This window comes from Marmota flaviventris, chromosome 2 (assembly GCF_047511675.1).
Source record: "Marmota flaviventris isolate mMarFla1 chromosome 2, mMarFla1.hap1, whole genome shotgun sequence".
NCBI lineage: Eukaryota > Metazoa > Chordata > Mammalia > Rodentia > Sciuridae > Marmota > Marmota flaviventris.
The window spans coordinates 197434369-197462149 of NC_092499.1; the positions used below are offsets into that span (position 1 = coordinate 197434369).

Consider the following 27781-nt stretch of genomic DNA (forward strand, 5'->3'; position numbering starts at 1 on the left):
GAGCCCATATGACATTTCAGGACCTGCTTTCTCTCCATCCGTGTGTTGGTTCTGTTCTTGGAGGAGAGCAGTGGTGGTGGGCAGGTGCATGCCTCCCGTGGTGTCCAAGGTGGTCCTTGGCGGCTCTGGGCTGCCGCTGTCACCTTAGCAGCAACAGTTCAGTCAGAGCTTCTCTTTCTAGTAATTGCACCAGGGGCCCTGGAGAGTGTCCATTGGCCCAGCCTAGCCACATGGCCGCTGTTGCCAGGACAGGCAGCTCTGACCAGCTAGGCCTGGTCACATGCTCACCTCTCATGCCTGGGGGAGGTGGGCCAGTCTGGGCAGAAGGTGGAGCTGGTTGGGGAGCCACAGGCCTCTCTCAGTTCCTCCTGCTTTCCTGTTTTCACTCATCAAACACCGTGATGCCTGCTCTCTGCCCGGCTCATGGGTCTCCACTGCTGCTCAGCAGGGGCCGCAGCAGGTGTAGGCCTGCCCCTGGGGGGCTCGTGGCCTCCGGGCCTGGGGGAGGTGGACAGATGGACGGTGCACGGCTGAGATGTCAGCATGTGGTCCAGGCCCGCAGCCTCCGTCTGCCCGCTTCTTCCCCGGCCTCCCCAGGCCTCATGTCTGTCTGCCCAGCCACTTCCTCCCGACTCTGCCTCTCAGAAAGTGCCGAGTTAGCCATCAGAGTCTGCCCGCCCACTGCCCGCCCACTGCCCTGCCCCACATCGGTTCACTGGGGGATGATGAATTTCCTGAAGTAACACTGGTGACGGTGACACGCAGGATGATGCACCCCAGCCCTTTTTACTTTTTTTTTGGTACCAGGGATTGAACTCGGTGGCACTCGGCCACTGAGCCGCGTCCCCAGCCCTGTTTTGTGTTTTATTAGAGTCAGGGTCTCACTGAGTTGCTCAGGGCCTCGCTAAATCGCTGAGGCTGGCTTGGAACTCGCGATCCTCCTGCCCCAGCCTCCTGAGCTGCTGGGATGACAGGCGCAGGCCACCGCCCCCGGCCCATGTTTTGCTTTTTTGAGAGTCTTGCCGAGTTGCCAAGGCTGACCTCCAACTCGGGATTCTCCTGCCTTGGGGCTCATTTGAGGCCAGTGGACACAGGGTCGGTCAGCCTGGGCACTGCGGGGGCCGGCCCTCTTCCTGCCCGTGGTATTGCAGGGCTTGGGGCTGCGCAGGCCGGGCGAGGCGGTGGCTCTGTGGCTCGGTGGGTCTCTGCACCGCCGTGAGGGTGTGACGGAGCCTTTGGCCTCAGGTCATCGACGGTCCCTGGGTGTGCGCTGCGTGCCCGTGTCTGTGCCTGTGCCTGACGGTGACGTTGACCGTGTGGTGTCTCACTGACGACCTGTTTGTCCATTGGCCCTGGTTGTGGCTGTGCTTGTGGAGTGTTCAGAGGCGCTCCCTGTGGCCGGGACCCCCTGCTCGTTCTACGTGTGTTGTCCAGTCCTGCAGCGGCCGAGGGCCGGGCTCTGCTGTGTCCTCTTATGGGACACCGTGCCGCGGAGGGGGAGCTGCTCTGCCTAGGGGGTGTGCGGGGGCTTCACAGCGTCCTGCCGCAGTGCCCAGTCTGGGTCTGTGGCCTGCACGTACCTGGGTGTTGGCCTCGGCTCTCGGCCCTGCCCCACGCTGGGGGCTGGAGCTGGCACGGGGCTCAGGGCCGCTGCGTCCTGGTTCTGCTGTGTCCGGAGCTTGGAGACCCCGGGGCCAGAGGCCTGCCCTTGGCTTTCCCCTGTGTCCCCGGGTCCACGCGGGGCTGTGTGGAGGGAGGGAGAGCAGCATGGCCGTCCTGAGAGCCTGGGGTGCCTCCGTAAGCAGGAAGCCCTCCACTGAGCCGCCAGTCCCAGAGGCTCTGGGACCCGCCAGGCCCCCAAGAGCATGTCCTGAGGCCACTGGGAGGACGGTGGCAGAGCCCGGGGCTGGGGTGGGCCAGAGACCCCAAGACGCTCAGGGAGGGGGAGGCGTCTGCAGCCCGTCCAGGTTCCAGACGGGCCCCAGGCCTCCTCCCAGGGGAGGGCCGGGCACCAGGACACCAAGCAGGAGGGTGGGCTTCGGAACCGACACGCGGCGCCCTGCACGGCGCCCGCACAGACGCATCCTGGGTGCCCCTCCCAGTTCTGGAAACCAGACGCACGGGCACCGACCTGGTGACCAGGGGACCTCTGTGCTGCACAGAATCCAGGGGGGCCCAGGGGCGTCTGGAGATCACCGAGCTCCCCCAGATGATGCCTCCCTGCCCTGGTCAGTGCCCCTTCCTGTTGGGGAGACTGAGGCGCAGGGCCAGGGGGCCTGCCCGAGTTCACCCCCGGGGCCAGGCCCGCGCTCTGTCTGTTCCCGACCCCGGGGCTGAGCCTTCCCGAGGGACTGCTGGGTGCAGGACTGGGGCCGGCGGGAGCCGCATCCCCCGGGGTCCCGCGTGGCTCTCGTCCCGTCCCCGCAGTGCTGACCTGTAGGCTCCTGGCCAGCGCGGCACACCCGGCGCCTCCCTCCTGGCCTGCGCCCTCAGGCGGTGTCCTTGCCTTGCAGAAGGACAAGTTCTGCGTCTACGAGGAGTACTGCAGCAACCACGAGAAGGCCCTGCGGCTGCTGGTGGAGCTCAACAAGGCCCCCGCCGCCCGCGCCTTCCTCCTGGTGAGTGTGCCCCGCGCTGTCCCCGGCGCCGTCCCCAGTCCCAGGGGGGCTCCTGGGTGGGGTGGGCATGGGAGGCTCTTCTCATGGCCAGTGGGAGGCCTTGTCCATCCCAGAGGTCCCGTCAAGACTCGGCTCATGCTCAGTGGCCATAAATACTGAGGTGCCATAAACAACATGGAAGGGGATGAGCCTGACGCTGTTCCAATAAAACTTCATTTGCAAAATCAGGCCGCAGGCGGTCAGCTCTGCCAGTTCCCAATAAAAATGGCGGCAGTCATAGTTAATAATGGTAATGACATCGTAGAATAATATTAGTAGTATCATGGGTATCATTAGGGTTATTTGCTTATAATTGAAAGAAAATCTAAGTAAAATTGGCTAAGCAAAGTAACAAGAAAAATAACGAGTTCACCTGTGCGGTTTTCTAAGGAGGTCAAGACCTGAGGGGCTTCAGGCACAGCTGAGCCCAGGTGCTCAGATCTCCTCGCCAGGATGTGGTCAAGACACAGACTCCACTCTTCTCTGCGTTGTCTTCATGGGGACTTCTCTGATCCCACAATACTAAGTGACTTTCTAAAGTTCATACTTGAAAGGTGACTTAGCTCATCAGAGGTCCAGTCCAGGTCTTTTGCCTCTCAGTCCTCTCTCCCTTCAGTGATGCCCTCCTGTGCCGTTTATTTTATTTTATTTTCAGTTGTCAATGGACCTTTATCTCATTCATATTTTTTGGTGCTGAGAATCGAACCCCGGGCCTCACACCTGCCAGGCAAGCGCTCTGCCCCTGAGCCCCACCCAGCCTGCAAGCTGGCTTTAATCAGCTGCAGCGAGTTCAGACCTGGAGCGTTGTGGGGGCTGCGCACCGGGCCCCCAGGGAGCGGGCCACGTCATCACAGAGTCCCGGGCACAGTCTCCCCAGCGCGTCTCCAGGATTCTGGTTCAGAACATTCGCCCCTGGGGCCAGGGGGTCTGGCCTGGCCTGGGCCCGGACAGCGTCTGGGGGGCAGGTGGTGGCTGTTTCCTTCTGTCCCAGGCACGTGGCCTGCGTGAGCTGACGTGTCCCCCTCCTGCCCGGTGCCCGCCACAGCCCGTGTCTGCACTTGGGTTCATAAAACACTCAGTGCTGACTGCAGAGCTGGTCCTCCCTGCAGCACAGGACGCAGGGGCCACCTTTCTGCCGCACCTGTCCACCTTGGGCAGCACCGCCTTGCCCTCGCCCCACTGCCCAGCCCGGGAGCTCCCGGCTCAGCCTCCCGCCCCCGAGCATTCCCCTGGCCACTCGGGGCCTGCGAGGCAGGAAGGAGCCCCCCTCGGTCCCTGCTGTCCCTTGGTGCCTGCTCTCTCTCTGTCCCTGCTGTCCCCTTCCTGGTGGGCCAGATGCTCTTTCCAACGGCAGCTGGGCCGGGCCTGCCGGGCAGGGGAGGACGCGTGGTGCCAGCGCTGTGCCATCTGTCTCTTCCTCGCCCGTCTCCAGCTCTTGGCCACCTGCAGAAGAGCCGTCGTGCGCCTGTCGTCGGGTGTCGAAGCCTCGGGGACGACAGAATCTGCTCGGGATGTGCGGGCACCCACTGAGTGGCAGGCAGGGACGTCAGTGTCCTCTGCATTAGTTTTCTTGTCCACTGACTGGTGACAGTTTGTTCGTTCATCAGCTTCTTACTGGCACCTGTGATCTGCCAGGGGTCATTCTAAGTCCTGTGACTGCCACAGTGAACAGGGCCAGGCAAGGGCCACCTACCGGGGGGATGCAGGTGATAGGTCACAGGGTACGAGGTTCTCTGGAGGGCGTGAAGCAGGCTAGGGTGGGTGGGGTGTCTTGAGGGAGTTGGGATGTGCTGCTGTCTTAGGTCGGTCTTTGGAGAAACTGTCTCAGCTCATGTTTAAGCAGAGATGTGGGTTAAGTGAGGGGGCAGGGTGACCTGGAGGCTGGCATTCCAGGTAGACCAGCTGCAGGTGCAAAGGCCCTGAGGTGGGCGTGTGCTCGAGGAATAGCAGCAAGGCCAGGGGCAGTGGAGCAAAGAGCCGGAGGAGGCAGAGAGAGGGAAAACCAGCAACGGCAGGCCACTTGGTCCTTGGAGAGCCTGAGAGTTTTGAAACTTCGTTTTCTGTGTGTGTGTGTGTGTGTGTGTGTGTGTGTGTAGATGCAGATGCTGATGGGCCTAATTTTTTCATTTATTTATATGCTGCGTTGAGAATCAAACCCAGGGCCTCACACACGTTAGACAAGTGCCCTGTCCCTGAGCCCCAGCCCAGCCCCGAGAAACCTTTTTACTGAGCTGCTTCAAGCACAGTGAGTGTCCTTGCAGGGGTGGGCGCCACACCTGTCTGCCCCCACGGGCCACCGCGGAGCCCACGGTCAGGACATTCCTTCAGCAGAGGTTCCCCAGGCTCCTCTCAGTCTGCCCTCTGGGCCCCAGGGCGACCCTGGCTGTCCCTCTCAGCCAAGGTCGGTTTCCCCTGAGGACTCTCCCGAATCGGCTTGGGCTCTGGCTACTTCGTCAACTCCCACCCATGAGCTGCGGCCGCGGGACAGCACGGGGCTTTTCCTCTGTGCCCTCCTCCTCCCTGTAAGGACAGAGTCATGGATTCAGGGTGCCCCAGAACCTGTGATAGTGATCACATCTGTCAAGACCCTGTTTTCCAAATCAGGCCCCATCCTAAGGTTCTGGGGGGACACGGCATTTTGGGGATCACCACTCAAAACCACTGAGGGCTGCTGGAGCCGGAGGCAGTGGCTGAGAACAGGGCCGTGGGGACAGCAGTTGGGTCCCCACAGCGTGAAGGCCTGTGCTGGCTCTGGGGCCTGGAGAAGGCGGCTAGGTGGGCTGCAGGGCAGGGCCGGCCCTGCTGAGGGGGGCGGGCACACTCCACTGTGGGTGGGTCAGGTTCAGGTGCTGTGACAGGCCAGGTGAGGTGGCCACGCCTCTGACCCCAGCAACTTAGGCGGAGGCAGGAGGGAGAGTGTGAGGCCAGCCTCAGCAACTTAGCGAGACCCTGTCTCAAAGTGCAAAAGGGGACCGGGGTGTAGCCCAGTGACAAAGCGCCCCTGGGTCCAATGCCAGTGCCAAAAAAGAGAGAAAGACAAGGGCTGTGGCTGTCCTGTGGCTGTCCAGTAGCTGTCCAGGCAGGGCGTCGGGCAGGCGGCCAGGGCCAGAGGGTGGAGTCGAAGCCAGTCCGAGTGTGCGGTGTGCAGTGGCATTCGAGGCCGGGTCGGGTGGTGTGTGGAGGGGAGGGAGGGGCCGGGGTGGCCTCGAAGTGGCCCCCTCACCTGGACCTCTCTGGGACCTCAGGGGAGCCAGGTCATTCTGGAGAGTCCTCCCCAGGCCGGGAGAGAGGGGGGTGGCACTGTGTGTGCGAGGCTCCTCTCCCTTGTGAATGAAGGGGGCCGTGCAGCTGTGGCCGGCTGGTCCTGTGAGGACGCCTTGGTCCTGGACGGAGACCGGCCTTCTGCAGCCAGCCCTGGTCTGTTGGAAAGAGCCCTTGCCCGGGCTCCCTGCCCCCTGCCTGGAACTGACGTCACCAGGGCAGCTGGTGGCCAGCGCTGGCTCAGAGGACAAAGGCTTGAGTGTGGGCAGCGTGGGCCTGGCACCTTCCCGCTGCGGCCCGGGTCCCCGTCTGTGCCAGAGCAGACACGGTGGCGGGAGCAGAGCGGCTCAGCCACCAGGGACCTGGGTGGCAGAGCCGCCCCTCCAAGGAGGAGACACCGCGGGTGCTGCAGGGAGGTGGGGCAGCGCGGGTGCCTGGGCCCCGTGTCTGTGCCACGGCTTCCCCGGTGCCGCTGGTCCCTAGGCTCCCTGTGCGTGAAGCCAGGCACGGTGGCCGCCATGTGGGTACACGGCAGCCGTTCTCTGGCCTTGTTTTCCCTTGACCGTATGCGGGCATTTGTTTGCTGGGCAGTCCCCTGCGCTTGGGTCGGTGCCCACGCTCAGCACCCATGAATGGACAGGCGAAGGGGTGATGGGGGACCCCGTCCCAGGATCTGTCCTCTGCCAGTCTGTGGGGAGGTGCGGAAGAGGAGGGCTGAGCCGCTCAGGGAGGAGTGCTGGCAGCCTGTCCACTGTGTCCCCTGTGCATGGCGTGAGCCTTGGGGACCCAAGACCGTCCACTGTAGACGTTAATAATTCAGGCTCCCACCACCCAAAAAATGGCCTTAGGTTGGAGCCCCCTCCCCCCCAGGAGAGGACAGTCCCTAGAGGGTGACGATGGCTGTGTGGAATGGTGGCCTACAGGGGGACCCAGGAGGAGGGGGTCCTGGCCCGGGAGCCCAGGTGGGGGCTGGGAAGCAGCATCGAGGTTCCAAGCCCAGGGTCCTCGTCGGCTGCCTGCTCCGTGCCACCTCTGTGGCTCGCTGGTCCTGGGGTGACTGATGGGGTGACCTGGGTCGACAGGCTGAACCTCCCAAACTCCAGAGCTCCGAGCTGCGACACGGGAAGAGCAAGTCTCAGTGTGCAGGGTGGTCAGTGGGCAGGGCTGGAGCCCTGGGCCTGCTGGGCTCCCCGGAGGCCCCGCCCTGGCCAGCAGTGCCCACGTCCCTAGCTGTGGGGAGGGGCTCGTGGTGCACACAACCTCTGCTGCCCAGGGTGTGCTTCTGGGGCTCCCCGCGTGGCCCTGTGGGGTGCGCTTCTGGGGTCACCACGTGGCTGTGTGGATTGCGCGGCTGGGCTCCCCACGTGGCCCTGTGGGGTGCGCTTCTGGGGTCACCACGTGGCCCTGTGGGGTGCTCGTCTGGGCCGTGTGACCCCGGCGGCCCGACGTCCACAGACAGGCAAGTGTCCCTACCCTCCAGCTGGGAGCCAGCCAGGGCGCCTCTCAGTTCTTGCTCTTCAGAAGGAGGCCATTTGGCCGGTCTGGGCCCCTGTCCCCTGTCCCCTGACCCCTGGTACGTGTGTGGTGAAGTCTCCCTTCACCAGGACTCAGCCGGCTTCTCTGCAGAGGGCCAGGTAGTGACGTCTCAGGTCTCCCAACGGTTTGGTCTCTTCTGCAGCCGCTGGCCTCTGCGTCCACGTTTGGAAGCAGCCAGAGGTGGTGGCAGTGGATGTGTTCTATGAGACTTCCAGCCAGGGGCAGCAGGACGGGGCCCATGGTCCACCACCCCGGTGTGGCCTCACCTCTCCTGGGGTCATGACATTGCTTCCTTGATGCTGCTTTGCGTTTCCTTGGGGACGTGAGGGCACCTGGGCCCTGTGCTGCCCTTGGTGAGTCACCGAGGGTCTCTGTTCCTTTGCAGAGCTGTATGCTGCTGGGAGGCCGGAAGACCACGGACATCCCCCTGGAGGGCTACCTGCTGTCTCCCATCCAGCGGATCTGCAAGTACCCGCTGCTGCTCAAGGTGAGCCGCGCCTTCCAGCCACCGCTTCCCAGAGGGAGGAGGGGTGGTGCCCAGCCCAGGACTGGGCACAAGGGCCGTTCACCAAGCTCTGTTCCCGGGAAGCAGGGGATGAGGAGGCACAGGGCGGGTTGGCAGCCGACCGCCATCCATGGCCTGCGTGTCCTGCCCTGCCCAGCAACTGGTCCAGCCTGGGTCCTGCAGGCAGGCTCAGGCCTGGGAGATCAGAGGCTTGGTTCTGGGTGTCGGAGTCCCTGGGGCAGATGGGAGCTGAGGGACAGCGTGCCGCCGTCTGCTGTCTCAGCCTGCACAGCTGCCATGGTCCTGGCCCTGTCCCTGTGTCTGACTACGCTTCCTGGGCTCCCTGCTTGGCAGGTTCTGGGCTGGTGCCCCCTCTGGGACCCTGGTGCCCGTGGGGCCCTGGTACCCCCCCCTGGGACCCTGGTGCCCCCCTCTGGGACCCTGGTGCCCATGGGACCCTGGTGCCCGTGGCACCCTGGCTCCGTGTGCTGGAATGCGAGGGGGAGGGAGCCAGCGAGACCTTGAACTTGTCCCTGCTGGAGAAGGTCAGTCAGGCTCGGGCCTCGGAGCTGGCCAAGGCCCTGTGGCCCTCAGCTCTGCTGGGGACCAGGCCTGTGCTGTGTGGCTCTCCGGTGCCGCCTCTGGCCCGGTGCTTGGCTGCTCACCGTCCCTGGGGGAACGAGAGGGAGGTGTGTGGTGGTTCTGGCCGCTGCTCCGTGCCCTGGCAGGCAGTGACCTGCCGCGGCTCAGAAGCTCGGGTGGCACCTGGGTGTTGGTGGCGCGAGGACCAGGACGGCCGGCAGAGCTGCTTCTCCAGACCCGCTTGGTGTCTCTTCCAACTTGAGGCGGCCATGCTGCTGGGCGTGATGGGCAGCCGCGGCCCCCAGAGCCAGCCGCCGGGCCTGGGTTGCTGGCCGTGAGCGAAGTGTGGCGTCACGTTTTTAAAGGGTCATAAACAGGACAAAGAACAGAAGCCAGCTGTGGCCGACACCCGGTCCTCACAGAGACACGGGGCTGCCCCTGGGCCGGAGCCGGGCTTCGCAGGCAGAGGCGTCTGGGTGTGGGTTCCAGCCCTGCTGTGGCCCGTGACCTGGAGAGGCCACGCCGTGGCCTGTGCCCCAGTGTCTCGTGGTCACCCAGGGTTTCGTCAGCAGGGCTTCCAGGTTGTTGTGATGGGTCCAGGTGGGCGCAGCCCGCGAGGTGGACCCTGCGGTGAGCCCCGTTTTGGGGATGAGGTGGGTGGGAGAGAGCGAGCCGCTGTCGCGGCCTCATGGCGGGAGCCGGGGAGGCCATGGACGGGCTCCTTCAGACCCCGCCCACCCCAGGCGCAGGCCTGTTGGGGCCGTCGGTGGCCAGGGTCCTGGGGGTCGGGGTGCAGAGCTCAGTTCCCTATCGGGGCCTGGGGACAGGTGGCCCTGTGTTTCATGGCCCTGTGGCTCGTCTGCGGCTTTCTTGGGATCAAAACCTGGAAGGGATGACCTGTGGCCACAGCTGCCACCCAGGGCCACCGAGGGGTGTTCACTGTTTGGTTCCTGCTGGCCCTTCGCCTCCAGCTGTTTAGGGGTGGGGACAGGCTGCTGGGGGACCAGCCAGCAGGGCAGCAGGACAGTCCCCTGTGGGGACACGCCACGCCCCCCGCCTCTCAGAACTGCGCAGTGTCCTGGTCCCTGGCACCTGCAGCGGGAGGTGTGCGTCAGCAGACCGCCTCTCCTCGCTGTCACACGTCCCAGGAGCCTGAGTAGCTGAGCTGACCGCCTGTCCCCTCCCAGGCACCACACTGCAGCCGTCCTGTGGGCCCTGGAGCCCGGGTGCTGTGGACGCAGGGCCGAGGGGCCGGTGGGGAGGGAGAGGAGCGAGGCGGCCTCCTCGGGAGCAGCCCTGCAGTGCCCGGGCGTCGCTGAGAACAGCGGGATCTTCTCCGGAGGCCCCTCAGCCAGCCCAGGAGGCGCCCGCATTCCCAGGCCCCGAGGGTTCCCATCAGCGTTTCCAGGAAGTGACTCAGGCCTGGTGACACCTCTGGTGCACAGATGGCCCTGGGCACTGGCCGGCACCAAGCCCCTCGTTCCCCAAAGGCACCGGCTCTTGCTGGCCTCCTGCTGTGCCCGGGTGGCAGGCACAGCCCCGGAGTCACCGTCACAGGACAGGGCGCCCTGCTCGCGGCCTCCAGTGCTGGGCCTGGTGTAGCGGGAGCGAGTGGGTGGCCACGGGCTCGGCCTGTGAGGGGGCGCTGCTGCCTCTGCCCCTGCTGTGCCCCCGCTGTGCCCCCGCTGTGCCCCCCGTGCCGTGCCCCCCGCTGGCTCCTGGCCTCCCCGACCTCAGCCCCGGGTGCCGGCTCCGTGCTCCTCTTGCCCTCCCTAGACTCCCTCCTGGGTGGCTCTGTCTTCCCACTCAGGGTTGTGTCACCGTCCCCAGAAGGAGCTTAGAACATTCCCATCACCCCAGAAAACCCCAGGCCTGTGGGCGGCCGCTCCCTGTCCCCCCTTCTCGGTGGACAGTGACCTCCTCCTGCTCCGCTGTGAAGGGAGCTGTCTGGGTGCTTCTGGGTGGCTCCGCGCCATCCGTCCCCCGCGGCTGGCTGCCTGAACCTGTACGGCATGGTCAAGGCCCGTCGTGCCGTGACGTGGCGCACGCCCTGTCCACCCACGGCTGAATCGCCGCCAGGCTGTCGGTCCATTCACCGGATGATGGAGGTTGGGGTCCTTGTGCTTCCTGGCTGTAGGAGTGGGGACGTCTGCACGCGCAACGTGGGTGACTCGGTCTCAGTGCTGCTGACTGCAGCCTGCACCTCTGCCCGTGCCCAGGCTCTTCCTCCTGCCCGTCAGCTTCTCCCCTTGGGGGATTGACGGCCTCTCCTGCTAAAATTGAGTTTCCCCACTGTCCCACCCGCAAGGCCCTGCGGCATCATCCTGGCTCCTCTTGGCGGTGTCCGCCCCACCCTCTCTTGCTCTTCTCACCCACACCTGCCTCCTGCAAGTTCTCTGAGCACAGCAGCAGCTGCCTGCCCCAGGCCCTTTGCACTTGCTGTTTCCCAGCTTCCTAGTCTTCCTCAGGCCTCTGCTGCTCAGATGTCCCCTCCTCAGGGACGCCTTCCTTGTCCACTGAGCTGCAGACGAGTGCTCGGCACCTCGCCTGCTCCACTTGGCTTCTGTCCTGGGACCCTCGGTGCCTGGGTGGGTGTTCTTGTCCGTCCTGTGGTGTCGGTTCCGGAGGGAGGTCGGGCAGCCTCCTCCCCAGCGCCTGGAGCGGTGCCTGGCGCCCAGGAGAGGCCCCGGCGGCTCACACAGCGAGTGTGGAAATGCCACCCAGGGTTGCCGGCTGCATCCACGTCAGGAACTGGACTGCCGTGTGGACGTGCCTGAGGCCAGCCAGCCCGGGTGGCCGCTCGTCAGCAGGGCCGCGCAGGGCACACCAGGCGGGGCAGCTTGTGCTGGGCTTGCGCTGGGAGGCTGGTCCCTGCCCAGTCCCTGGTGTGTCCACATCTCCTGTGCCTGGTTCTGGGCTGACGTTGGCTGTCCTCGGTCCCCCTGGCCGCAGGATGTGGCCTAGACCGGGTCGGCACCCTTGGGGTACAGTGGGAAGGGACGGCCTCAGTTCTCGGTGTGCACACGTCCCAGTGTTCTGTAGGACTGTGGGGGACACGAGGGACCTTGTGCAGGGGAGGGACAGGCGGAGGGGGGCCGGCCGGGCTGAGCCACGAGGGGGGATGTGCTTGCTGACCTCTGTCCCCCTGTCCGCTCCTGGGAGAGCTGCGGCACCTGGGCCTCTCAGCAGCCAGCCTCCGGGCCAATGGCAATGTCAGGTCGTGACGGCCACGTGGACGCCATGGTCTCGTGGTTTGGTGGTGCCCTGGGACCTCACGGGTGTCCCCTGTCTGAGCGCAGGTTCTCAGCGCTGGGTCCTGGGACGTCCTTTAGTGGCTCCTGCCGTCTATGGAGCAGCTGTTCCGTGCCAGGCGCTGTCCTGGGTCCTGGAAGTGCAGTAAAGGACAGCCCGAGCCTGCTGTGGGGCAGGACCCCTCCAGGCCAGGGCTCTGAGTGGCCGGGAAGCGTCCTCTGGGCGGAAGGGCCAGCCGAGAGCTGCCCTGGGCAGGATGTGCCTGGGTGAAGGGCAGGGACCTTCCTGGGGGGGACAGGGAGGGAGTGGCTCTGTCATGGGCGGTTGCACAGGCCCTGGGGCCACTCTGGGTCTTCTTCCCCAGGGCGTGGGAATCCTAGGGAGGTGTTGGGACCTGCCTGGGGACCTGAGCTGGCTGCCTGGGGGATGGAGGGTGGGGTGCTGGGGACAGGCTGGGGCACCTGAGGAGGTCACTTCCTGTGCCCTGCCTGTCCCACCGGGTGTCTCTGAACTGCTTTGTGGAGTGCGTGCTGTTGTCTGGCCCGAGGTCCTCTCTGGACTTTCCCTCTGTCCCCGACGCTGGGAGGCCCACCGCCTCCTGCAGGCCCGCGTCGTTGTGTCCAGCTGAGGGGCAGGACGTGGAGGTCTCTTCTGCGGCCTTGTGCCCTGGTCCCTGTTCTCCCGACCAGTGCCCGTCCTCCACCCGGCCTCTGGGCTGCGTCTGCTCAGCTCCTTCCGGTGTGAGAGCCAGCTGTAGAGAGACCTCTGGGGCCAGGCCCTGCTTGCCTCGCCCTGTCAAAGCCAAGGGCACAGGAGACATCCTCCAAGGAGCCTGCGGGGGTCCTGCCTGCAATCTCCCTCCTTCTCTTCTGTCTGTGGTTCGGAGTCTGAGTTCAGAAATTCTGTTCTGCGTCTGCTGAGCTGTGCATCCAAGGGCAGATTGTGAAGCTCCCTGTGCTTCCGTTCCCGTATGTAAGTCCGATGGCAGTTCCTTGCAGGCTTGCTGAGAAGGTTAGATGAGACTCGCGAGGCGGCTGCTGGAAGCACTTGGGTGTTTCTGGGCAGGTGCGAGCGGCTCCACGTTCATCAGTCCCAGCTCCCGCTGGGCTGCCTCTGCGACGAGGTGCCTCGGTTTCCTGTCTGCAGCGCCTGAGCTGTGGGCGGCCACGGAGAGCAAGTGACTCATCCGAAAGGTACTTGAGAGTGACGGGCCGCGGCCACTGTCCCCGTGCCAGGGTCGTCCTGCCCGGGTTTCTCTGGATCCGGGTTTTCCCACCGCGACCGTCTGCGCTCTCCGCCTCGTAGGTTTCAGGGCTTCGTCCGCGAGCACCGCGAGTTCAGACCTTGCAGGCTCCGACAGTGACCCCCGGCTGGCGTGCGGTGCGGGGGCTTGTCCCCACCCCTCGTGGCTGTGAGGGCCTCTTCCTTGCCCCCTCCTTTGGCCCAGTCTGGTCTGGCTGAGCGGCCCGTTTCTCCCACTGAACCAGAACTCACACCCCCCCAGCCACCGCCCCCGTGCAGTGTCCCCGATTCCTCCTGAGACCTGGCTCCACCGGCGGGGACGGGAGCAGGCCATGACCGGGATGGAGTGTCCCGGGCTCCCTGGCAGCTGGAGGCAGAGCCCTGAGCGCTGCAGCTGGGTCATGGGGCTTCAGGCCAGGGCCACACCCGCCCCTGCTGGCAGCGACCGGGTGTGGAGGGCGAGGGCCGGGGCCGACCGAGGGCAGCGTCCCCTTGGCACCACCAGCTGAGGGCAGGTAGAGGCCACCCAGGGCCACCAGGGCCTGAGCTCTGTGGAGAGCTGGGGCACCTGGAGCTGCTGCCCGTGGCACGTGGCACTGCCCAGCAGGGCCTGCTCCTCCCGGGCCTCTCCTGCCTCCTGCTCTCCCGGTGGGAGGACCCACAGGTGGCTTCTCCTCTGTGCCACTGGCCACCGGCCCCCAAGGCTGCAGCGTCTTGGACCTGTGGCTCAGGCCACAGGAGTCACATCAGAAACATGTGCGTGTCCCCTGCCCAGGAGCCGGTCAGCTTCGGGGCCGGCCGCTGCGGTTCTGGGTCTCCCTGGCCCCGACGGCTCTTGCTTCTTGTGTCTTTTCCGTTTTTCCTTTTTTTAAGTGGCGTGTGGAGGGGACACCAGCACCTCGGCATCTGTGCCTGCTGTCCTGGGGATGGCAGGAGGGGACCCAGACTGTGAGTTCTGGAGAGTGTCAGCCTTCCTGAGCTTGGAGGGTGGACCCTGGGCAGAGGCAGCCGGCCCTCCCAGAGATGGCCTTGGCGTCCCCAGGTGTTACTCCAAATGGTCCAGACACCGGGTGACACCCCTCTGTGGAGGGGACAGTGTGTCTTTCCCATCCGAGTCCCCTTTTGAGCCCCCACCAGCCTCAAGTCACAGGGAATAGCGGCCATTGTCACATCTTCCAGGGACAAACCCAGCTTCCTTTTCACGGGTCTGTCCTGTGCTTCTGCTGCCAGCGGCTGAGAACTTAATTGTTTTATGACCTTGAAAAAAACAGACTTGGAAAACCAAATGTCAACTTGCTGATTCAAAAAGGAGTGGAAATGCTGGGCCCGGAGGCGCAGGCCTGTGATCCCCGCGACTCGGAGGCTGAGGCAGGAGGACCCCAAGTTTGAGGCCAGCCTCAGCAGCTGAGTGAGGCCCTGTCTCAAAGCAGAGGGGACGTGGTTCAGTGACAGAGCCGCCCTGGTTCAGCACTGGGGGCGAAACGGAGGAAAAAATAAAAAGACAGAATGAAACATAGAGGGTGGCAGGGAGCCCAGACCCGGGCAGCCTGCGGCCAGCCAGCTGCTCCCGCGGCTCTCAGGCCGCCAGGCCAGCTTTCGGCCTCCCTGGGCTGTTTCCTTGGACGGCTTTTTCAGGTGGCCTCCTGAGTCCCCGGGACAAGAGCCGGCCTCGGCCTCGCCAGGACCCCGCCTGCAGGAGGCCTGGGCAGGAGCAGCAGGGACACCGCCCCCAGCCCCCGGCTGCTCACGCTTCCTCTGGGCCCTTTGGTTCCCCTGCCCCTGGGCCTGGCTCAGCAGGTGGCCGAGCTCCCAGGGCCGGGTTGGCTGCCCGTCCGCCAGGACACTTGGCCTGGAGCTGGAGGCCCTGTCCCGACGGCGCTGTGGCCTTGACGCGGTGGGGGCCACGCGTGGGGCATGTGGGGCTGCTGTGCCCAGTGGGGAGCGTGCCCGTGGGGGCGCCGGCGGGAGCCGCGGGAGCTCCTCCGCCCACATCCTCTCCTCCAGGAAGCCCTCGCTGGGTGCCAGGAAGCCGCCCGGGGGGTGGCGGATGCTGAAAGGTCACCCGCTCCCCTGCAGACCCCTGCAGCCGGTGCCCCTGCTGCCTGGGTCTTCCGAGCCCCCTGGGCCCGCCGGGCCTTCCTGTCCTCAGAGCCCGATCGTGCGTGTCCCTCCCTGCCGTCGGGGTTCTGGAGGGACCGTGGACGTGTCAGCGTCCACATCCTGCCGTCTGCCTGTGGCCTGGCCAGGAGCCTTTACTGCGTGTGCCTCAGACTCCTCGCACGTCGGTGGGGACACGATGGCCCTCCCCACTGGGGGTTCCAAGAGGAGACAACTTGATGGAGTTAACTGTGAACCGTGGTGGGTATGCAGAAGGTGCTCAATAGATGCTTGTAGTTACGATGACCATGGTGACTTCAGTTATGCTGCACAGAGGTGATACCAAGTGTGAGCGCCCGTTACTATGGAGACGATGGCGGTGCTGGTCACTGTTGTGTCCCTGTTGTTTACGTTCCTCCTTCCCCTGGAGAGGACTTTGGAGGGGACAGTTGTCCCATTTCACAGATGTGCAGATGGCTTCACCAGGCAGGTCCCTGTGTGAGGTCCCAGCTGGAGCCACCGTCCCCTCCCCAGAGCCCAGCCTCGACCCTGGCCTTGAGGTCCAGGCTGTGAGGTGCCGTCTGAGCCCAGGCGAGGGGACTGCTCCAGCCATAGGGAGCGCACTGCTCCCGGAGACGCCACTTTCTGTGACAAAGCTCCCCTTGGTGTGAGGACGGATCCCTGAGCACACAGCAGCTGGGACCTCGGGGTCACGGGCAAGCGCTCAGTGAGCCCTTCTCGGTCCCCTCCCCTTGGCCCTCCTTGGCCGCCCCTGAGTGCACACAGCGCTGCAGCTGGGACGTGGAGCCCGCCGTCTCTGAACTTGACTTCCAGCTCCCTTGGTTTTGAACTGGCAGGAGCTTCCTCACCTCCCTGCCTCTGCCTGTTAGACCTTTGTTGGTTTAGTTCCAGTTCCCGCGAGCCTTGGAGATTCCTGTGTTTTGTGTCCGCCCACCTGGACACTGGCAGCAGCAGTCAGGGCTGCCTCAGTCCAAGAGACGGAAAAACGAGCTCCGCAGGCTGAACGTGTAGGTGTGCACACGCACACGCAGACATGCTTCAGAATGGCCGTGTAAAAACGCACGGCCTTCCCCAGCTGGAAAACACACGGATGGATGGCTTCAGGTGGAGATGGATCCAGGTGTCCCTTTGGAACTGTCCTTCCCCATCTGCAGCTGGGCGTGGCGACACATGCCCGCGTTCTAGCCACTCGGGGCAGAGGTGGGAGACATAAGTCCATGAGTTTGAGACCAGCCTGGGCAACACAGTGAGCCGCTGTCCCCCAAATCACGTAAATAATCAATAAAAGAACTTGGGAGCCGCTGCCCTTTCGGTCCCCCAGCAGGGTCGGAGGCCCCGCGTCTCTGTTTCCTGCCCTGTCACTGCTCCTCTCCTGGTTGTGTCTGTTCTAGTGGGTGTGAAAGGGGATCTCACGTGGCTTCGTTTTGCATTTCTCCAGGGATGAGTGACCCTGGGCTCCTTTTCATCTGCTCGGTGTCTGTTTGTATGTCTTCTGTGGAGAAAAGCTTGTTCAAACCTGTTGCCCATTTTTAAGTAGCATTATTTGTGGTTTTTGGTTCAGTTGCAGATGCTCTTTACATATGCTAGACGCCAGACCCTCTCAGGTTCGTAATGTGCGTCGTTCTCTTGCCCCCTAGAGATTGTCTTCCCGCTTTCTTGACAATACCCTTGGAAGCACTCAAGTCTTTAATTTTGATGAAGTCTAGGGTGACACTTTTTTAGTTGTATTTGACGTCCTGTCTGAGGACACTTTGCCAAACCTGAGGTCACACAGATCTACTCCTGTGTTTTCCTCACAGACTCTACTTCCAGCTGCTGTGCTGAGGCTTGGGCTGCGTTTGAGTAGGCTGTTGGGTGTGGTGTGGGCAGGTGCCGGCTGGCCCTGGTGTCTGGTGTCTTGGCACTCTTTGTTGGAAGACGGTTCTCTCTAACCGACTCCACACGTAAGGTCTCGTAAGGTCTCGTTCTGGATCCCAGTTCTCCGGGACTGTCCATCTACGGCACCGTGTGCCTCTTATGAGCTTGAAAAGGGAGGAGTGTGGGGGAGGAAGTGGCACGTGCAAAGCCGAGGCACGGATGCGCTCCCCTGTGAATGGAGGCCACACAGCTGGCGTCCCCCACAGCTCTGGCCAGCCTCGGGCCTGGCCACGTCTTGCTTGGTTTCTCCCCCAGCCCAGTGCTGACCGGAGGCAGGAGCAGAGGCAGGGGCAGCCAGACAGAAAGGGGAAGTGGCGTTTTTCTCATTTTTACTAACAGCTGGTGTTGGCTCCTGGAGGGGGCCCGTCGGCGGAGGGTCACTGCAGCGTCCCCTTCTGGGGTCTGGGATGGGCGTGGTGGCAGTGGCTGCCACCGTCCTGCAGCCCACCCCCACTCACCCGGAGCTGGCCGACCTCTTGGGCCTCACGTCCAGACGCTCAGAGCTGCTCATCTGCAGACGTGTGATGGGGTGGCTTTGGGGACATGGACAGGTGACCAGTGATGACCACCAGGTCCTGGCCTTCTGGTGTGCCTGATCGTGGACGTACCTGCAGCGGGCTGTGGGCTCCACAGGGCCTTGGGCAGAGGGGCTCCCTCCCAGGCCACCTCTGTCTCCTGCCGGACACCTGCCGTGGCCGTTGACTGTCTCCTGCCCTCTGTGCACTCTGCACCTGTGTCCTCTCAGCCACCAGAGGGTCCCTGAAGGGGACAGGTGGATGGTGTGGCCTCATTCACAGCCCTGTAGCCCTGTCACCTCCCCGTGCTCCTGGATGGCACTGGGTGCCCCTGGCCTCCGAGGCTCGTCCCACTTCATCGTCCACCTCCCTCCTTCCCTGCGCTGCGGCCTCGTGGCCTCCGCTCCAAGTCCTCCCCTTCCGAGCGCTTTCCCGCAGCGTCCAGCTCCACTGCCAGGCCTGTCCTCAGAGGCCCTGCGCCCCGGCACGTCCCTCCTCTGCGCCCCCCCAGTCCCTCCCCCCATGCACCCCCGCATGTCCCTCCCCCCTGTACCCCCAGCACGTCCCTCCCCCCTCCCCTGCACCCTGCACCCTCCGCACGTCCCTCCCCCCGTACCCCCGGCACATCCCTCCCCCTCCCCGTGTCCTGCCGGCCCCCCCCCTCACCAACCACATAAATGATTCATTACTTGTGTCAACAGGTGCTAGTCGCCCTCCGTGCCGTGAGGCAGGCATTGATTTGAGAGGAAGGCATTTCTAGGAAACCGATTAAAAGGTCATAAACAGCACAGGGACTCAAAATGCCAACTCTGGGGCCAGACTGGTTGGGCTCATGATCTGCTGTGTGACCTTGGACAACTGACCCGACCTCTCTGTGCCTCTGTTCTTGCGTCTGACAGCTGAGGGTAACAGCAGGCCCACCTGGCGGGGTCGACGTGAGGGTCAGCTGGGCAGCAGGAGTTTGCATGCTCCCCTGTGGGCGCCTCCGCCTCCCCTCCCACGGACACAGCCCTGGGCCTGGGCGGAGCTCAGTGGACCCCGGGGTCCTGGGCACAGGCGTCTGGGCCTGGGGAAGGGGCTGGTCCTCAGGGAAGCAGGGCTCATTTCTGGGCGGCCCAGGGGTGGCAAGTGGCCGGGGCTTTGCAGTGGGTGTTCGGCAGGATGCTCAGCGGCAGCCCTGTGGGACGACAGGGGCTCATGGTGCAGGTCTCCTTACAGACACCAGGGGTGCTGAGAGCTGCATGTGTTGAGCACTTGCTGTATGCGCACAATGCTTTCGGCATCTATTTGCCTGCCGATGTCCCAGTCCACACCCCCCGTCTTTCTCCTCGGAGGCCCTGTCCTCTTGCTGGGCCTGCGCTCTGCGGCTGCTCGGGGAGGCCACAGCAGGACCTGCCTCGGGTGAAGCCTTCGCCACCGTCATCGCCAGCGTCCCTTGTTGCTGGTGTGCAACGGGGAAGCCGAGGCTCAGGAGGGCCGTGGCTGGCCCCAGCTCCCAGGGGCTCCCCCAGAAGCAGGGCAGAGCTGGCCCGAGAGAGCTGGTCTGCAGGGATGGCTCCTGGCCTTCCAGAGACAGAGGGGCCGGTGGACAGGCTGGGCACGCGTCTGGGCACTTGCTGAAGGGAACTTCCTGTGCTGGTGCCGTCCAGAGGGCGGGCGGGCGGGCTGGCAGGGGCCTTGCACGTCCCTGCCCCTGAGTCCCCCACCATGCCCAGCAGTGCCCCGCCTGTGATCCAGACTGGCCTGGCGTCCCGCGCGTCCCAGCCTGTGCCTGAGGTGGGGACTGAGCTGACAGAAGGGGCGGGTGGCTGGGGTGAGCCTCACACGCCCATCTCGAGTCCCCTAGGCTAGGGGTATCTTGCGGTGCTGGGGATGGAACCCAGGGCCTTGTGCATGCTGGGCAAACCCTGCGCCACTGAGCTGCATCCCCAGCCCCAAGACATGTTTTATGCCCATTTCACTAAGAAAACTGGGGCTAGGGCAGGATCCGTGGCCACCTCCGTGACTTGCCCTTCTCCTGTCTCTGCGTCTGTCTGTCCTCCTCCAGAGGCACTGGCTCCTCGCTGTGCTTGTTTTATACCACTCGTGCCCCTGCCCCAGGTCCCTTGCACGTGCTGGTCCCTCTGCCCTGACACTCCTCCCTCATATTATTACAGGTCCCCTCACTTCAGCCCGTGGCTGCTCGGATGTGAGCTCCTCGAGGGTCCCCCTGACCTCCCTGTTTGAAGTAACCTGCCCCAACCCTGGTCTGCTTGGTCTTGTGTGTCCCTGCTTGGAGCTGGGTTCTGTCCGTGACTGCTCCACTAGGATGTGCCGTCCACCAGGCGAGGGGGTTCATCTCAGACCCTAGCTCTCTGCCTGCCATCGAGGAGATGCTTGGGAGGCCTTTCTAGGAGTGCACGAGTGACGTCCCCAGCCCAGGTCACGCCGGCCCCGCTAGGCCCCCACTGACGTCTCCTCCTGCCTCTGCCCTGCCCAGGAGCTGGCCAAGAGGACCCCGGGCAAGCACCCCGACCACCCGGCGGTACAGAGCGCCCTGCAGGCCATGAAGACCGTTTGCTCCAACATCAACGAGACCAAGCGGCAGATGGAGAAGCTGGAAGCCCTGGAGCAGCTGCAGTCCCACATCGAGGGCTGGGAGGTGCGTGCGGTGGCGGGGTCCTGCCTGGAGGGGCCGGGTGGGCACAGCTGCAGGGTGAACTGGAGCCCGGGGCAGGCGGGGCCCCGTGTTCTGCTTGTAAGAAAACTGCTTAGCTTTTCCCCAATTAAACCCAAGTAATTCAGATCAGAAGTTTCTCTTGAAAAACTGGTGACGCTGGGTGTCAGTGTCCCACGGCAGCAGCTGCTGAGCCTCTGATCCTGCGCAGCCCCCAGCTCCCCACTTACCTGTGGGCCTGGAGCCAGGGTCCACTGCAGGACAGGGCTCTGGCTGGCCACTTCCTGCTGGTGACTCCAGAGCCTCGTCTTCAGCTGCCGTGTGGCGGTGCTCCGTGGTGCTGGCCCGTGGTTCCCAGGATCTCCACCCGGCCTTCCTCGCGTGATGGGAAGTTCCCGGAGGCTGTGGGGGACGTGGTCAGCCCAGTCGAGTGTGGGTCAGGCGCAGGTCACTGGGCGAGGCCTTCCGGGTCTGCAGGCCCTGGGGTCCCCGGCTGGTGGCTCTTGCTGCCTGAGGGCTCTAGTGTCCCTTCCCGCGCTGGGGCAGCCGGCGCTGCGGCACGGCACCTGCGTGGCCCTGCCCTCCTTCTGCGGGGCTCCTGCCAGGGAGGGTGGAGGACAGAGCCCCTTTCCCAGACTCCCTTGCAGCTGGGGTTTGGGGTGGGGTTTGGGGTTCGGCCGAGATCTGACCCAGCTGCTTGAGCTCTGGAGGGTGGAGGCCGCCCGCTGCTGTTTGGGTGACCACGCGGCTAAGGCTGCTGGGGTGGCGCTAGCCGAGGGCCCAGGTCCCAGCTCCCGGAGTCGGGGTGGCAGTGGGCACCCCAGGCCTGGGACAGCTTTGCAGGTGGCCTGCCGGGTGTCCAGACGCGCCTGGGCAGCGTCCCTGTGAGTGCCACACGGACAGGCCGGGCTCTGATGGCTTCACCCCCTGGCCGTGCCCTTGGGACCTGGGTGTCCTGCGGGTCTCCTGCATTCGGCTCTCTGGCCCTTCAGTGACTGACCCTCCGCCCTCCCTGCCCACGATGCCTCCCTCCGCCTGCTCCCTGCCGCTGACCTGCTGCTGCTCAGGTTGGCCATCAGCGCCCCTTTCTGAGGATTCCGCCTCGGCCTCGTGGTGTCACAGCCCGAGCTCTGAGAGCGCCCTGGTCTTTCCCGTGTGGCTCCGTGAAGGTTGTGGGTTCAAAGCTGGAGGAGGTGGCCTGGCCTGGACAGCGAGAGGCCCCGGTGGGAGAAAGTATTTTTCAAAAGACAGAAAAAAATTTTCCTTTCATCTCATTGGCCAGGAGTGGGTCACATGGTCATTTTCCAGAACAAATAGAGTTGTTTCACTTAAGATGCTGTCTGTTTGGGCTTAGAGCTTCCTGACAGCCAAGGTAAAAAGAGCAGCACACCTAAGTTACTCATTGTCAAAAAGGGGGGAAGTGACGGTCTTTCTGGAAGATCTAGAGTCTCCTGGCCACTTTCTCAGGTGGGCTCCATTGCAGGGACATTGGGCAGGCTCCTGGGACGCCAGGGCAAGGTGATTTCCAGAAGCATCATGGGAACCTGAGGAGACAGGAGAGAAAGCCTCAAGCCCTTCCTGCCCCTGAAAATCCACCCTTCGGGGGCTCAGGGGCCCTTGTGTGATCACTGCTTCTGGATGCAGTTAGGAAGGCACTTGACCTCAGTGAGAGCTGCTCCAGTATTGAGCACCTACTGCATGCTCCCAATGCGACAGGGGCGGTACTGTTACTGTCCTGGTTTTCCGGATGTGGACAGTGAGGCGCAGGGACTTGGTTCTGAGGCCCAGACTGTGACCTGCAGAGCGCCCTGGGCCCCTTTCCTCCTGGGTGTTCCTCTGAGCGGTGTCTCTGAGGTGACTCTCGTGTCGCTCTGAGGGGGGCGAGGGGGCCGAGTGCTCCCTGGAGACATGGAGGGGCTTTCTGCAGGTAGGAGGGCTCCTCAGGTGAGTCGTGAAGGCGCAGGTTCATGTGGACGGTCCTGCTGGCTGGCGAAGCTGCGAGCAGTGGTGCCTGCCGGTACCTGGTCCTGCCTGGGGACAGCCTGGCCGGCCGTGGCTCACGTGGCGCCCTGCCGCCTGCTGGTCTTCCGCCTGCCCTGGTGCTGCTCTGATCAGATGGGGTGGGTGCTCCTGGGATCTGGCCACTGGGTCCCCTCCCGGCCACCGTCCTCGGGTTGGTGTGGGCTGGGGTTGGTTTGCTCTCCGTCGCTGACTCACTGGCCCCTTCCTGAGCCGCTGCCCCTTTTAGTCGTGAGACTGGCCTCATTAAAACCAGCTGCCTGTCCCCAGTCCCCAGTCCCCAGTCCTGACCGGTGAGGAAGTGGAAGCGGGTGGTGGTCCCTGGGAGGAGCGGCAGGCCCCGCCCGGGGCTCCCCACCTGGCTTCCTCCTCTGGAGGCCCTGGGCAGCGGGGGCCTCCCTTGCGGGTGGCCGGGGCTGGGCTGGGTGCCCTCAGAGCGCGTGCCCTGGCTCGGCTGGGTGTCGGGCTGGTGCGCGGGGCCCCTTCCTGGGTGAGAGCCTCCCGAGCTTGGCCTGGGGCTGCTGCCCCTGGCCACCCCTGCAGAAGGGCCCCCAGATGCAGGCCCCGGGGAGGGACCTTTGCAGGAGGCTCACGGTGACCCAGGGGACACACGTGTTCTCAGTGAGAGGGAAGCGTCCTTGCTGGCCCTGGACGCCCCGGGCAGGGGGCAGTCAGCTGGCCAGCTTGGGATGGGGAGGAGGGAACCAGGGCGCAGGACAAGGCCAGTGAAGGGTGGGGACAGCTGCTCATGCTCGTCCCCACTTCACCACGGGCCACGCTGGCCTCCGCCTGGGCCTTTGACGTCTGGCTTGGTCATCACCAAACGTGGCGGTGCAGCTCGGTTGGGGCTGTGTGTTGGGGGGAGGCCTCTGGGATGGGTGTTGCCCTGACCGGTGGGCACCTTGGCGCTTGGGACCCTTAGGAGCAGCTGTGCCTGGGCTCAGCCTCCCAGGGGGCCTGCAGGGCTGGCGGGGGGCACCCGGCCGGGAGGGCGCTTTGCTGATGCCCTTGGCCAGGCCGCGAGGCAGCTTCCTGAGCCGAGCGTTCTTCCCTCAGGCCCCCGAGGTGGCCTTGGCCACAGGCAGGTCCAGGGCTGCGTGACCCGGGGGCTCTGTGTGGGCCAGGTACCAGGCCCTCTGGAGCCTGGAAGGGACCCAGCAGGGTGAGTGGGGCAGGGCAGGGCAAGGAGGAGGCCGCTGGCTGCCCTGTGCTGGCCACGGCCGTTGACGGAGCCTGGTCCCTTCCTGTTGGTGAGGACGGCTCTGCGGCAGCTCTGAGTCTGCAGTAGGCACCCCCCTCCTGGGGGCCATCAGAGACCTACCTGCCTGCAGGCCCCGTGCGATGAGGCCTGTGATCCTAGTGATGGCGGGGGGCTGAGGCAGGACGGTGGCAAGTTCAAGGCCAGCCTGGGCAGACCTTGTCTTGAAATAAAAGATTAAAAGGGCTGGGGACATAAATCGGGGGTGAGGTGCCCCTGGGCTCAATCCCCAGTACTGCAAGTAAATTAAAAAATCAAAATAAAACTCAGGGAAACAGACCAGGCTGCAGGGTGCCTGTGCCCAGGGCCGTGTGCCCCCCCCAAGGGTAGGAGCCCACCAGCCCCGTCCTGGACCCACAGCCTGGACCACGAGCCAGTGGTGTCCCAGGACAGTGGTCTCTGGCACCCCTGTGAGTGGGTTGGCTGCACCTGGCTGGCCCCGGGCATGGGGAGCCTGACCACCCAGCAGGGGGGAGCCTGTGGCTGGCCATGTAGAGCCCGTTCCCCGACTGGGTCTCAGAGTCCCGGGTCAGCAGGTCTCCCTGATGCCAGCTCCCGTCGGTTCCTGGCTGAGCGCGTGCCCAGGGAGTCTGAGTGGCCCTCCCTCCCCGGCTCATCTCCAGGCAGGGACGGTGAGGTCTCTCGTCCCTCCCTTGGTGGAGCCCGCTGGTCTGCCGCAGGACCTTTGCAGCATATTCCCGAGCCTCGACATCAGGGGCCCTGCTGTCCACCTGGTGACAGCTGGAGGACAGGTGCTGGCTCCAGGGAGCTGCAGAGAGGTTGGGTGGGCAGGTCCCTCCAGCCCCACCTGCCACCGCCCTCCTGCCCCAGGGCTGCCAGCCTTGGAAAAGAGGGCGCAGGAGGCAGGCATCCCCAGGCAGCGAGGCCCCTGGACTTGGCACCATCACGTGACCGTGCCTGGTGCAAGGGAGGCTGCGGTGGGCATCCCCAGGGGGCAGGAGGAGGGCCAGGACCCGGGCCCTCAGCTGGCCTCCTGTGTCCACGGGCCTTTCCAGCTGCCCCAGGCAGCACGCCGCTCTCTGCCCTGGCCGCTCTTCTCGGGGCTCCACAAGCCCCGAGGTCCCGCTGAGGACTCCTCCCAGCTGTGCCCGCCCGTCCCTCCCTCAGCCTGTCCAAGGCCAGCTCGCTGCCCCGCACCCCGACACCGTCCCCAGCCATGCCACCTGGGCCTCCCGATGTGCAGGAAGCTTCACACTCCCGTCACTCAGCAGGGAGGGCTGGCGGGGTCCAGCGTCCATGCCCGTCCCCACGCACAGCTGTGGCTGGAGTGACTGCCCGCACCACCCTGGGCCTGGTGGTGTCCATGCCGTGTTCATCTGCTCTGCAAGCCCTTATTGAGCACCTACTGTGTACTGGGGAGTTGTGGGTGCTGGGCATACAGTGGCATATGCTTATGCAGGTGGCACTCCTGTGGGGAGAAGGACGAGCTGTCGGTGGGCAGGCGGCCCAGCCCAGCACCCCAGTGGGCCCCCTTGAGCACTGAGCTCCCTCGGTCTCCCAGCCCTCTCCAGGCTGTGCTGCTCGCCCGCAGGTGGAAGCTCCCACCAGAGCTGGTCTCCATCTGCTGTGGGTGCAGGGGGAGGCGGGAAGGGAAGTCTGTGCCCGCTGCTCTCCTGGATTGGCCTGCTCATCCTCTGCCTGCCCTTCCTCTCCCAGGGCTCCAACCTCACGGACATCTGCACCCAGCTCCTCCTGCAGGGGACTTTGTTGAAAATCTCTGCGGGTAACATCCAGGAAAGGGCCTTCTTCCTGTTCGACAACCTCCTGGTCTACTGCAAGCGGAAGTCCAGGTGACTTGCTGGGGAGGCTGGCGCCTTGGCTGCCCCCGTGGGCCAGGAGGCGGGGCAGGGCCAATGTGCTGCTTCCCTGAGGTGATGTCTTGGACTTCTTCCATGACTTGAGGGGTTTGTTCTAAATCCATAGTGAGCGCCACATACGCTATTATAAAATGAATTTAAGTAGTGCCTTTATTTAACAACGTAGTCACAAATATAGTGTGATATTTAGTTATAACTGTATATGTACATACACATGTGCACATATATACATACATATACATAAAACAGTAAGTCGGTTTGAAAACTTGGGGTGCAGGTCGCCCTCAGCACCCCTCAGTTTTTATATTTTATTTAGAGACAGCGTCTCGCTGAGTTGCTTGGGGCCTCGATAAGTTGCAGAGGCTGGCCTTGAACTTGTGATTCTCCTGCCTCAGCCTCCCGAGCCGCTGGGGTTACAGGTGTGCTCCCCTGGGCCTGGTTGAGCCTCTAATTCTGAAGGAGCTCAGAGCACTGCGTCGGAGACCTCCCCCACCCACGTCCCAGACAGGCAGTGTCCCGCGAGTCCCCGCAGGGACCAAAGTCAGCAGGCACCTGGCTGCTTCCCTGAGGTTGGAGGGCTGTGCACACCTGCCTGCCGAGAGCCTGGCATCAGGCAGTGAGCCGCCTCTGATGGGGAGTAGAGAGTGGAACCCCGGGGGCCTGGGGATTGGGCAGTGGTGAGGGGAGCCCCAGCCCCACTGGTGTGGCCACAGGAAGCGCCTAAAGCAGCCGTTTCCCACCCGCTCCATCCAGCCACCCCCAGACCTCCAGCCACCCCCCCTCCTCCCACCTGTTCACCCCAGCCCCGAGCATGCACACCACCCCTCACAAACTCTGTGCTGTGCGTCCCCTCCCGCCTGGGCTCCAGGAAGAGCAGGGAGCTCCGAGGGCGGGGCAAAGGGGACAGTCGCACGTTCAGACCATCCTCAGAACTCAGCGAGGCCCTGAGCAGCTCGGGAGGTCCTGCCTCTAAATAAAATATAAAAAGGCCTGGGCTGGGGCTCAGTGATCAGCACCCCTGGGTTCAATCCCCAGCTCCCACCACCCCAAAAAAGCAGGAGGCTTTTAAAAGCCCACCCTGTGAATCGCCCATGGGGAACTGCGGCCCGGAGGGCTCACGGCTGCATGCCAGCTGTCTGCTTAGTGTGTCGCGGTCAGGAGCATGGGGAGTCCATCACTGCCCACCGCTGGCCTCGTTTCACAGGGTCGGTGAGCAACGCGTGCACAGTGCAGGTGTACACGGTGTGCGTGGCCTGTGGCTGGGGTGTGGAGTGGAGTGTGTGTCCTCTCTTGGGTGTGCACATCCCTGTAGGTGACACCGAGACTTGCAGCAGGTTCTCTAGAGACCCGGAGGGCGTCCCATTTGGGTGCATGTGCACACACCCACCTCACACACCCCACACACACACACCCCACACACACACACACCCACCTCACACCCCCCCACACACACACCCCACACACCCCACACACACACCCACCTCACACCCCCCACACACACACCCGCCACACACACCCCCACACACACCCCCCCACACACACCAGTCACCCTCAGGAACCCCTGAGGGCCAGGCCTGCAGCTCGTGGCCCGAGGACCTAGGGGTTTCCTGCCCTGAGAGCAGCAGCTTGAGACCCAGGGGCCGTGTGTCTGTCTGAGCCTGAGGGCGGGAAGGCAGTGCCCTGGAGCTCCATCCAGGCTGAGTCCTCTCCCTCTCACCTGCTCACCTGCCGTCCTTCTCTTCTGGCTGCGACCTCTTGTGCTGCGTGGAGGGTGTGAGTGAGCAGCGGGTGGTGAGTGCACACTGGAGGCAGAGACAGAAACGGGTCAGGGCTGGGGAGGCTTGTGCAGAGCACCAGGTCTGCCCCACAGGGCTTGCTGTCTGCCACCCACATGGGGCCTTCTTGTGTCCTCGGAGGGTGGACGGCCGAGGCAGCTGTCCCGCAAAGGGGTGAGGCCTCTTTTACAGTCACTGATCCCAGTCACGAGAGCCCTGCCTCCATCCCGAGACCGTCCAACGGCCCCACCTCCTAATACCAGAGCTTCAGAGCTCAGGGCTCAGCATAGGAATTTGGAGGGACACCAACTGTCAGATTGCAGCAGGATTGAGCCACTGAGCAGCGGAATTGACCCGAGTGAATGAATGAGTGGTGGGTGGGCGGACGGACTGCTAGGAAGATGGTGGGTGGGTAAGATGGGTGGGTTGATGGACTGATGGATGGATGGATGGACTGGCGGGTAGGTAGATGGATGGACTGGCGGGTAGGTAGGTGGGTGGACAGATGGATGATGGGTGGATAGATGGGAGGGTGGGTGGATGGGTGGGTGGATGGATGAACTGATAGGTGGTTAGATGGGTGGGAGGGTGGATGGATGGATGATGGGAGGGTGGGTGGATGGATGAACTGATAGGTGGGTGGATGGATG

At 64.2% G+C, this 27781-nt stretch overlaps 1 protein-coding gene across 1 annotated transcript in view; it reads left to right on the forward strand.

Moving 5' to 3' along the window:
- Positions 1-27781, forward strand: part of Prex1 (phosphatidylinositol-3,4,5-trisphosphate dependent Rac exchange factor 1) — a 139378-nt gene that overhangs the window by 62950 nt on the left and 48647 nt on the right. Inside the window, exons 4-7 of the mRNA XM_071609007.1 lie at positions 2514-2618; positions 7840-7941; positions 20065-20226; positions 25196-25329. Coding sequence (XP_071465108.1) covers positions 2514-2618; positions 7840-7941; positions 20065-20226; positions 25196-25329 — 503 coding nt within the window. The remainder of the gene's footprint in view (positions 1-2513; positions 2619-7839; positions 7942-20064; positions 20227-25195; positions 25330-27781) is intronic.